The sequence below is a fragment of the Gopherus flavomarginatus genome, chromosome 17 (assembly GCF_025201925.1).
Source record: "Gopherus flavomarginatus isolate rGopFla2 chromosome 17, rGopFla2.mat.asm, whole genome shotgun sequence".
NCBI lineage: Eukaryota > Metazoa > Chordata > Testudines > Testudinidae > Gopherus > Gopherus flavomarginatus.
Window position 1 is genome coordinate 172,954 of NC_066633.1, and position 12,088 is coordinate 185,041.

Consider the following 12,088-nt stretch of genomic DNA (forward strand, 5'->3'; position numbering starts at 1 on the left):
CCTTGAGTTGCTCAGCCACCATGCAGGGGAGTCCCCAGAGCTCCCACTCAATGCAGCGGTGGGGGACCCTGGTATCCCAGCAGCAGTGGGTGCTGAACCTGCCTTCCTCCCCATTTAGTCAGGGACAGAGCATGGTCTTCTGTGAATTTTTGTTTATTGCCCATGACCTGTTCCTGACTTTTACTAAAAATATGTGATAAAATCTAGCCTTAAGTATGCATATTCTCACTATCCATAGAAATGTTTAAATTTCAACCTTACAAAGGTCTTGGACTCAGTGACATATTCTGGCAGTGGGACTCATACATTATGTGCATATTGCATTTTATACAGTTTTAAATGAGTTACTTTTCAATGTCTTTGTGTGTTTGTTCTTATACTATGAATAGACTCAGCAGAATTAATTTATTTAAATTTCAATGGATAATATTGATATTTATTTTTAAACTTTTTTATTTTTATCTATTTAAATTTTCACAGTTGTGGCAAATTATGGAGAGTTCAGACAATTATCATTTAATGACAAATGTTGAGATTCAAAAAATTAAAGCTTTATGACCATTACAACATAAATTTATCATCATCATATGTCAAAATATGAAGTAAATGTCCAGTAATCAAAGTCTAATAAGTTTTCAAGCAGTATTTTTCTTACCTCGCTTATCTATAAATTTTGATTATTATCGATGGAAATATTTTTTCAGTTTGTGTGTGTACAGTGAAATTGACGTTTATCATTTTTATCAATAAAAATGTAATCCTTCCAAGACTAATAAAAAGATAGGTAAAGCGATGAAGTGTATTGGCAATAAAGATATACAATTTTATATATCAGGCACAATTTTGAATGTCAAAAGCATTGAGAGATTTGAGTCTTACATTTCAAAAAACAAGTTTCACTGACAAACTAAAATACCTTTTCTTTTAAACATGCAGTTGTTTACTCAGAAAAATAATTATGAAAACCACATACTTGCTGCTTGTTCTCTTTAGAATATGGTAACATGGTTGAAACATGGAACATAATCTCATGCCCTTGATACACTGTGTAGATGGAATATATTCCTGTTGTATCATCTGCAAAGGAAGAAAACCACTCTCAGTGGGATTATGCAATATTACATTTCTAAGGAGAAAAGGAAACTTCATTTCCAGTCACAGGACAGTCTCAGGGCACCTCCTTTTCAGATCCATACTTCTTACTTGCCTTTAAACAGGTAAAAGTTAATAGATTATAAAAGATTATAAAATCTTGACATCCTGCATAATTTAAAGTATATACAATGTTTCTGCCAGTAGGCCCAGTGGATTTACCCTGAAAGGAGATATGTATTCAGCAACTCACTGAAAATGCATCATGAACACAGACAAATGCAGCCACCAACACATCAGTAGAATCTCCATTCAAGAAATTCATAATTCAGTAAAATATACTCCTGTGCATGGCGCTGACAGCTAGTGCATATCTACATTCTCAATCATGGCCTTCAACTAAATAATGAACTCCGCCTGCAGAGTCCCACTGGAAGACATGTATCCAGTTTAGTTTTATTTTAGAACATCATGAATTCGAAGGGGTTTTATCCTGCAGAGACTTGGGCCTGACAAGTCTAATTTTTGTCTCGAAGAGAAAAAGGAGCTGAATGTGACTTTTCTTTACAGTATGTGGTGCTGTTATGCTATTTAACCACCCGTAGCTAACACCATGATACACAATATGTGGCCAATTCATGACTGGAAAGATGCAGTCTAAGAAAACAGAAAATGTGAATTTGTGAGGAATAAACAGGACTGGACAATGTGAATTTCTGAGGAACAAATAGGACTGAGGCTGCATCATGGAAATCCTCCAAATTTTAGGCTCTGTCAGGGAACAGAGTGGGATGGTAGGGAAGCTATGCCAAAGTTGGAGGGCAAAGTGCCTGATAAGACGGTTACTCACCTTTGTAACTGTTGTTCTTCGAGATGTGTTCCTCATATCCATTCCAATTAGGTATGCGGGCGCCGTGTGCACGCTCGTCGGAAGATTTTTACCCTAGCAACACTTGGTGGGTCGGCTGGGTCGCCCCCTGGAGTGGCGTCGCTATAGCGCCAGATATGTACCCCTGCCGACCCAACGGTCCTTCAGTTCCTTCTTGTCGGCAACTCCGACAGTGGGGAAGGAGGGTGGGTTTGGAATGGATATGAGCAACACATCTCGAAGAACAACAGTTACAAAGGCGAGTAACCGTCTTTTCTTCTTCGAGTGCTTGCTCATATCGATTCCAATTAGGTGATTCCCAAGCCTTACCTAGGCGGTGGGGTCGGAGTGAGACGTTGCAGAATGCAAAACTGCTGAGCCAAAGGCTGCATCATCTCTGGATTGCTGAACCAATGCGTAATGTGAGGCAAAGGTGTGAATCGATGACCAGGTAGCAGCGCGACATATTTCCTGGATGGGGACATGGGCCAGGAAAGCAGCAGATGAGACTTGCACCCGAGTAGAATGGGCGGTGAGATGGCTAGCTGGAATGTGAGCCAATTCATAGCATGTTCAGATGCAGGATGTCACCCAAGATGAAATTCGTTGGGAAGAGACCAGCATGCCTTTCATCCGGTCTGCCACCACTACAAAGAGCTGAGGCAAACGTCGGAAGGGTTTGGTTCTCTCGATATAAAAGGTGAGAGCCCTGCGGACATCCAAGGCATGTAGTTGTTCCCGACGCAATGACTGCGGCTTCGGGAAAAAGACTGGAAGAAAGATGTCTTGATTGACATGAAAAGCAGACACCACCTTAGGGAGGAAAGAGGGGTGCGGTCGCAGCTGTACTTTGTCCTTGTGGAATACCGTATACGGGGGATCTGCTGTCAAAGCCCGAAGCTCCGATACTCATCTTGCAGAGGTGATAGCGACGAGGAAGGCTGTCTTCCAGGAGAGGTACAGCAGCGAGCAGGTGGCCAGAGGCTCAAAAGGGGCACCCATAAGCTTGGCTAGCACCAGGTTTAGATCCCAGGTAGGGGTCCAGCGTCTGACTTGAGGGTACAACTGTTTCAATCCCTTAAGGAACCTGGAAACTATGGGGTGAGAGAGGATTGAACGGCCACTTTCCCCCGGGGGGAAGGCGGAAATAGCTGCCAGATGCACCTTTACAGAAGAGACCGCCAGGCCCTACTCTTTCAGGGACCATAGGTAATCCAGGACGGTAGGGACAGATACCTGTCCGGGGACTAAGTTACGCTGAGCGCACCAGTAGGAGAAATGCTTCCACTTGGTGAGATATGTCATCCTAGTGGAAGGCTTCCTACTGCACAAGAGCACCTGTTGTACCGAGGCAGAGCAACGTAACTCAGACTGACTCAACCACACAGCAGCCATGCTGTGAGATGAAGGGATTGAAGGTCCGGATGGTGAAGCCTGCCAAAGTCCTGTGTTATGAGGTCCGGCCAGAGTGGCAGGGGGATTGGGTCTGCCACTGAGAGGTCAAACAACAGGGTGTACCAATGTTGCCTTGGCCACGCTGGAGCAATGAGGATCAGGTGGGCTCTGTCCCTGCGAAGCTTGAGTAGGACTCTGTGGACGAGCGGAAATGGTGGGAAGGCATAAAGTAGGTGCCTCTTCCACGGGGTCAGGAATGCGTCTGAGAGGGAGCCCGGGGAGCGTCCTTGGAAGGAGCAGAACACCTGGCATCTCCTGTTCTCTCGGGAGGCAAAGAGGTCTATGTGGGGAAACCCCCACCTCTGGAAAACAGAATGGATAACGTCCGGACGAATCGACCACTCGTGAGACAGGAAGGACCTGCTGAGGTGATCTGCCAGAGTGTTCTGGACTCCTGGGAGAAAAGACGCTACCAAATCGATAGAGTGGGCTATGCAAAAGTCCCAGAGGCGGATGGCTTCTTGACAAAGGAGAGAGGAGCGTGCTCCGCCCTGCTTGTTTATGTAAATCATGGCTGTTGTGTTGTCCGTGAACACTGATACACAACGGCCTTGTAGACGGTCCTGAAACACCTGGCATGCTAGATGGACTGCTCTCAGCTCCCTCACGTTGATGTGCAAGGCCAGCTCTTGGGGCAACCAGAGGCCTTGAGTGTGAAGGCTCCCGAGGTGGGCACCCCAAACCAGAGATGACGTGTCTGTGGTTAGGGCCACCGAGGGTTGCGGTGGGTGGAATGGCATCCCTGCGCAGACCAGAGAGGGGTCTAACCACCAAGTGAGGGAGTCGAGAACCTTCCTGGGGATAATAAGCACCGAATCCACACTGTCTCTGTGTGGATAGTATATTGAAGTAAGCCAGGTTTGGAAGGGACGAAGACGTAGCCTCGCGTACTTGATTACGAAGGTGCAGGAGGCCATGTGACCTACTAGGCTGAGGCAGGTGCGCACCGACGTTGTTGGAAAGGATTGAAGACTTCGAATTATTGAAGCTATTGTTTGAAAACGCAACTGGGGGAAGCAGGCTCTGGCCAGATTGGAGTCCAGAACAACTCCGATGAAGTCTATTCTCTGCACGGGTGTCAGAGTAGACTTTTCTGTGTTGATCATGAGGCCTAGGCTCCTGAAGAAGTCTCTGACGATGCACAGGTGCTGCGATACTTGTGACTGGGAAGTCCCTCGAATGAGCCAATCGTTGAGATACGAGTAGAAGTATACTTGACGACACTGGAGGGAGGCGGCTACTACAGCCATGCATTTGGTGAAGACCCTTGGAGCTGTAGAAAGGCCAAAGGGAAGTACTGTGAACTAAAAGTTTTGGTGGTTGACCACAAAATGGAGGTACCATCTGTGTGGTGGATAAATGGCGATGTGGAAATACGTGTCCTTCATATCGAGGGCGGTATACCAGTCCCCCGGATCCAGGGATGGGATGATGGGTCCCTAGGGATACCATGCGGAACTTCAGTTTTATCATGAATTTGTTGAGTTCTCACAGGTCTAGGATCAGTCGTAGACCTCCCTTTGCCTTGGGGATTAAGTAGTAGCGGGAATAGAACCCCTTGCCCCTCATGTCTTTTGGCACCTCCTCTATGGCTCCCAGTTTCAGGAGTGCCTGGACCTCTTGTAAGAGGAATTGCTCGTGAGAGGGGTCCCTGAAGAGGGACAGGTAGGAAGGGTGGGAGGGGGGGTTGAAACAAACTGGAGGTGGTATCCTGCTTCCACCGTGCGGAGGACCCAATAATCTGAGGTTAGCTGGGATCAGACAGGGAGGAAATGGGAGAGGCGGTAGAAAAAGGAGGGAGAAGGATCCGGTAGGGTAACTGGTGGGCCGTCCTTGGGTGTCCCATCAAAAGTTTTGCTTCGGCCCCGTTGGTGGTTTAGGAGGCACTTGACTTTGGGTTCCTTGAGGGCCAGACTGCCTCCGCCGATTCCCCCTGCCACGCCTTCTGGTAGTGTCCTGACGTGGCCTAGTCTGGTTGTAAGGGCGGTGTGGCTGGGGCCGGAAGGAGCTTCGTTGGGTTACTGGCGCATGCATACCCAGCGAGCGCATTATGACACGATTGTCCTTCAGACTTTGCAACCTGGGGTTGGTTTTGTCTGAGAAAAGGCCCTGGCCCTTCAAGGGTAAATCCTGAATGGTCTGCTGCAATTCAGGGGGAAGGCCTGAAGCCAGGAGATACACCTCATCGTCACTCCAGATGCCAGAGCTCTGGCAGCCGAGTCCGCAGCATCCAGAGAGGCCTGGAGGGAGGTTTTTGCTACCTTTTTACCTTCTTCAAGTAGGGCTGTAAACTCTGGACGGGACTCCTGGGGAAGAAGCTCCATAAACTTCCCCACAGACACCCACGTATTAAAGTTATACCAACTTAGGAGGGCTTGTTGGTTTGCCACCCGACCAGTATATTTTGCGGCCTAGGAGGTCCATGCGTCAAGCCTCCTTCGCCTTAGGAGCTGATGCTTGCTGGCCATGACACTCCCGTTCGTTCACCGATTGGACAACTAGAGAGCAGGGTGGTGGGTGAGTGCAGAGGTATTAATAACCCTTTGAGGGGTCCATATATTTCCTCTCTACTCCCCTAGCTGTAGGTGGAATTGAAGCTGGGGATTGCCAAATGGTGTCCACATTAGCTTGTATAGTGCGGATGAACGGGAGAGCCACTCTAGTAGGTGCATCAGCCGATAAGATGTCCACGACCGCGTCCTCTATTTCAGTGACCTCCTCCATCTGCAAGTTCATATTCTGAGCCACCCGCCTCAAGAGGTCTTGATGGGCCCCAAGATCGACTGGTGGAGGGCCTGAGGAGGATGTTCCTGCTACCGCCTCATCAGGTGAGGAGGAGGAGGAGAGGCCCGGGACCAACGGGTCCTGAGGTGGGTCATGAACTTGAGGGGCGTCATCTGCATCAGGTGGAACCTCGGTGACTGCAGATGGAATTGGAGCCTTGTCTGTCCCCTTGCGGGAGGGCGGCTCACTGTCGCCTCTGGTACCCAGTGTTCTGACAGGGCTGACCGTTGAGCCACTGATGGGGCACCTTGGGCCTGGTGGTATGCCCATAGTGTCCAGAAGGACCAGTGATGAGGCCCTTGTTCGTGGCTTTGTCTCTCCGGATATTGCCTGGGGATGTCAGAGTCACGCTCCTTATGGTAGGATGCACTACCAGCCTGAGACGATACCGATGTGTGTCTTGAAGGCCACGGTGGTGCCGAGAGACCCTGCGAGGGTGCCACTATTCTTGACGCTCGATCCCGGGGCAGTACTGGGGAGCGGTACCGGGAGCTATCACAGTACCGCGCGTGAGACCGGGACCTTCTACCGTACCAGTGCTGGGAGGTCGACCGGGATCTCGAGTCTCTTCGTCTGGAGTGACTGCGGGATACACGGTACCGAGATCGGTGCCGAGAGCTGGATCGTTACCAGGAGTATCTGTCCGGTGAACGAGATGTTGAATGTCACCGCGAGTGCGACCGGTACCACGATGGAGAGCGGTGTTGGGACTGCGAGCGGCGCCGGGAGCGGGAACGACGTGATCGAGAACGTCTGCGAGACCGTGATCTGGAATGACGTCCCTCTGGTGGACCGACGGAAGGAGGCCTTACCAGGGCCGGCTTGCTGATGGATTGAACAACCCGCACCGGCGGTGCCGGGGTTGAGGATGTATCGGCTCCATCATAGCAATGAGTTCCCTTGCCACAGAGAAGGTCTCAGGCATAGAAGGGAGAGCAAGCTCAACCACAGCAGGAGCCGGGGAGCTGTCTGGCACTGGACTCAATGGCCCTTGTGGTGCCGCGCTAGGTGGAGCTGCAATTTGCGGTGCTGGCGTCGACGGTGCCGCAGCAGATGACGGTGCCCGACGAACCGTCTTAGATGAGAGCTCCTTCTGTGAGGCTGGAGTCAGAGCACTATGTCGTTTCCCAGTCAGGGAAAGGGAGCAGTGCCGGCAGAGGTCGGTGCCGGCAGAGGTCGGTGCCAGGACTCCTCCTCGGTACCGGAGTGATCTGGTGCCGAAGGGGCGCTCCTTACCGAGGCAGTCTGTTGGGTGCTCAGTACCGGTGTTGCAGGACTAAGTGCTGACTCCATGAGGAGCTGTTTCAATCAAAAGTCCCGCTCCTTCTTCATCCTTGGTTTAAATGATTTGCAAATGCGGCACCTGTCAGGAAGGTGGGATTCCCCTAGGCACTTGAGGCAGGAGTCGTGGGGATCCCCTACTGGTACTGGCTTCTGGCAAGCCAAGCACGGTTTGAATCCTGGTGCCTTGGGCATGGGCCCGCACCAGGGTGGAGGAAAGGGGCTAATCCCTGATCCCCCTTCAACTATATACACTAATTATGAATATAAGTACTAACACTAACTATAACTACAAGAACGCGAACTATAAACACAGTAAAGAGCAAAGAACTACGAGAAGCTAGGGATGCGGAGATCAGCAAAGCCGCGCTCCACAGTTCCAACGACCGTCACAGGCGGTAAGAAGGAACAGAAGGGCCGTTTGGTCGACAGGGGTATATATCTGGCGCTATACCAGTGTCACTCCAGAGGGCGACCCAGCCGACCCACCGAGTGTTGCTAGGGTAAAAATCTTCCGATGAGCATGCACGCAGCACACGCACACCTAATTGGAATCGATATGAGCAAGCACTCGAAGAAGAAATGTTATTTCCTATTACAGTCAGTGGGGATGCCTCTCCATGCTGATATTTCCATTGCAAGCACTGTTGTAAGGAAGGGAGCGTCTCACATTGCTTAGCCATAACCAACCCCGGATGACTAAGGAATAGTATTAGAAGGTTTTGAAAGGAGTGTGTCATGACAGACATAGCCTCAGTGGTAGTATCAGTGGTGGGGAGATCAAGATTTACCAATAAATATTAACATTATTATTTGATGAAAAATGGCAAAATGTGTCTAATAATATATTTAGGAAACAGTATCTGAGTAGGTCTTTTCTCAGACTGAACTATTACTTTCTGTTATGTAAACAATACATGAGTGTGCTTACATTCTGTACATATGCATGCACACTAACAAGCACATTCACAATGGACCTATCACCAGTTATTTTAGCTGAAATCTTACTTTTAGTGTCCAGGCCTCCTCTGTAGCCTGTCCAACCCTTCAGTGTAATTGTGTCACCCAAAAGATTCAATAATCTTTGAAAGCTGTCACTTCCAGTTTCTACAAGTGGAGGAAAGCACTGTTAGGCATGAAACAGTTCATCAGTATGGCAGATGCAACTGCACATTAACCACAATACAGAACACAGGGCCTACTCCCCAGCTTATATTCAGGCAAGAACTGCTTCTTCATGTGTGTCCCTTTTCTATATTAATTCTCTAAATGTCTGCATGGGTATATTAGAAATTTAATACATGAAAACAGGAAAGTGTGAGCTGACCCACTGGCTCAACAGTAGAAGAACATACCACCATGTGGGGAACCAGAATTTCACAATTGAGTTCAATTTGCCTCGTATCACCCAAGTCTGGGAGCTCTCTGAAAATAGCATTGTCAACCTTGAGGAACAGGTAGAAAAAGGGATCACCATGTGTTTAGTAAACAGTGACCTCTTGCTAATTCTGATGGCACAGGGACAGTCATCATGATGCAAGGCTCAAGAAAGGGAAAATAAAATGGGAAATAAGTGGTACTTCCTCCAATCCCTTAAAAAAAATGGATGTTTTTATTTCAAATATATTAAACAATACCTGAAAACAGCACCAACAAACCAGAAGCTGTCCAGAGCTTTAATCATACAAAACTCAATTTTTTTCAAGTGTAATTTTAAGGTATACAAAGCTCTCATTAAGAAAAAAGTCAAAACCCAAAAGTCTGGGTTTTTTTATTATTGTTAGCCAGGTGAAAATAAAAATTCACACAAACACAACTATTCAAAGAAATTATATTTAATGTGTAAGAAATCAAAAGCATTGTAGCAGGGTGGACCCCTGCTCCTGCCCTGAGGGGATAAAAACAGCCCTGGGAGGGGGCTGTGGCTGGAGAAAGTAGCTTTTAGTCTGGTCTGACTGGGGGAAGTGGCTGCAGCTGGGGCCACGCCCCAAGCAGGCCCAGCTGGCCCCTATAAGAAGCTGTGAGCCAGAGGCCCAAGAAGTCTCTCTCTGTTTGTAGAGAGAGAGGGGCTTGGCTGCAGGGACCTGAGCAGAGTACCTGAGTGAAGCAGGGCTGGGGACAGGCGGGGGAGCTCTAGCCTGGAAAGCCCCAGGCTGCGGCCTAGCAGAAGGCCAACGGGTACTAGGGGTTGCAGAGGGCAGCCCAGGGGTAGGCCAAGGCAGCAGGTCCAAACCCTCCTTGCCAGTGATGAGTAGGCTGATACTGCAGTCTGCCCCAGAGTGTGGGGCTAGATGATGACTGGCAGTAGACTTATACTGAGGCAAGGTGGGAATAGTGGGTGGGGGGTTCCCTGGGGAGGGGAGACCCTAGGACTGAGGGGATTACTGCTACGGAGCAGCACCCCAGGTAAAAGGGCACCGGGTCCAGGGAGGAACATGGGGGCCAGAGGACAGGTGGATCACCAGCCTGCAGAGGGCGCTCCAGAGCTGAATCGAGCTAATTCCCAGAAGTCACCAGCAGGAGGCGCCGCAGGGGTGAGTCTGGCACGTCTACAAGCATTCTTCTGGGTATACAACAATCTCAAACTCTGGGGGAAGAAACCCCAACAATGGATACAGCCTCTTTCCAGTTGCCCAAAAGGTATTTTTCAAATATCTTTAGAATTATTGTAAAGAAAACTGGAGTTCTTGGAGATGTCCTTGCATACTTCTATTTATGGAATATTGCACCACCCTATGGTGCCTTGCATTAGAACCCTTTGAACCTACCCTTCTAGCAGTGTAGCTACGGCACTTCTGCACCGCTGCCCCTCTTCTCAGCATACCCAACATACTGAAGTTGAGGCTATAATTGGGGTAGAGGACCCTCCCAGTTGCTTCCTCCACAAAGCCAGAGACATCACAACCAGGATTCTGACAGAGAGGGGAAGAAGGGGGAGAAGTGTGAATATGCACAGACATCTCGAAGAACTCCAGTTAAAGGTAAATAACCTTCATTTCGTCTTTCAGTGGCTTTGCATATTCTCACTTATGGGATAGATTGATAAAGAGTACTGAGACTAACATGGAGGTGGGAACATAGTCTTAATTGAATAAACACTGAAGCATCTCTTGCCAAACCCAGTATCGACTCTAGAAACCAAATTCAGAGTATAATGCTTGGTGAAGGTGTGAACCGAAATCTGGGTTGTAGCTTTGTAGACCTCAACATCTGACACCTGCCTCAAACAAGCGAAAGAAGCAGCCACAGCTCTAGTGTAATGTGGTCAGATTGAACAGACTGTTTAATACACCAGGAAATAGTCTGAGAAGAAACCATATGCCCTATATTATTCTTGACATACATAACAAACAGTCTAGACATTTTACAAAAACTCTTAGTTCCGTCCAAATAATATGCAAGAGCCCTTTGGGCATCCAGTTGGTGGCGGACAGATTCCCCTTTATTAGAATGTAATTTAGGGGGGGAAAATACCCACTACCTTAAGCAAAAACCAAGGATCAGGTATAAGAATTACCTTGTCTCTATTAAAGGAAGTAAAAAGGTGAATCAGCCTTGACTCCAGTCACCTCACTCACTCCCCTGGCTGATGTAATGGAAATAATGAAGACAGTTTTGAAAGGCAAATAATAAAATGAACACTCTGCCAAAGGCTTAAATGGAGGTTTTATCTACGTAGTCAAAACCAAATTATGGTCCCCAAAAGGGGCAGGATCTCTCACAGGAGGATACAAGTTTTATAAACTTTCCATGAGCTTCTTTATTGGAAATATGAACAGTGATCTGCCACCAACCAACACGTGATCCATGGAAATGGCTGCCAAATGAACTTTTAACAATGAATTAGACAACACTTGATTTTTTAAAATACATTAAGTATTCCAGAACACAAGGGATGGAAGACTGTAGGGGAATCAGACTTCCCATGAATCCATCCCTGAAATCTGGACCACTTCAGATGGTGGTAGTTTCTACTGGACTGTTTTTTAAAACTAACTAGTATGCCCTGCACAGATGACCATCATAACTGCTCAAGAATAGACAGAGTCAAATCCCAGTCACTCAAGCCATCAGGTACAGGGACTGCAGGTGCAGATAAAAGATCCTCCTCCTGGGACAGAGGAAGATGCATGAATGAGATAAGCAAACCATTGTTGACGTTTCCACGTCAGGGCAACGAGTATCACCCATGCCCTGTCCTGATGTATCTTCCTTATTGCCTTCTGTATCAAGGGAAAGGCAAACATCACACTCTTCCCCGCAGTGCAGAAGGAAAGCATCTAACAGAGACTGACTGTCCCGGCCCAATTTGGAACAGAAACAGTGGCATTTCCTGTTGGGTCGTGTCATGAGCAAGTCCACAACTGGCTGACCCCACCTCGAAAATACAGTCTGAACTAGCTTATCCTTTAAGGACCACTGGTGCATCTGACAGCAATCTCTGCTCAGGTGATCTGCAACTACATTGTTCTCAACTGCCAGATGTAGTGCCATGGGATGAATATCACGGCAGATACACAATCCCATAACTTTGTCACCTCCACATACAAGGGGGTGGAATAAGTTCTCCCATTTGTCAATATAAGACATTACCAATGTGTTGTCTGT

The 12,088-nt window shown here is 48.0% G+C and overlaps 1 protein-coding gene across 3 annotated transcripts in view; it reads right to left on the reverse strand.

Moving 5' to 3' along the window:
• GARNL3 (GTPase activating Rap/RanGAP domain like 3) overlaps positions 1–12,088 on the reverse strand; it is a 209,217-nt gene that overhangs the window by 96,194 nt on the left and 100,935 nt on the right. For all 3 annotated transcript variants that reach the window (XM_050926716.1, XM_050926719.1, XM_050926718.1), the window contains 2 exons: positions 8,489–8,587; positions 974–1,077 (listed from right to left, as the gene is read on the reverse strand). In XM_050926716.1, the coding sequence (XP_050782673.1) occupies positions 974–1,077; positions 8,489–8,587 (203 nt within the window). The remainder of the gene's footprint in view (positions 1–973; positions 1,078–8,488; positions 8,588–12,088) is intronic.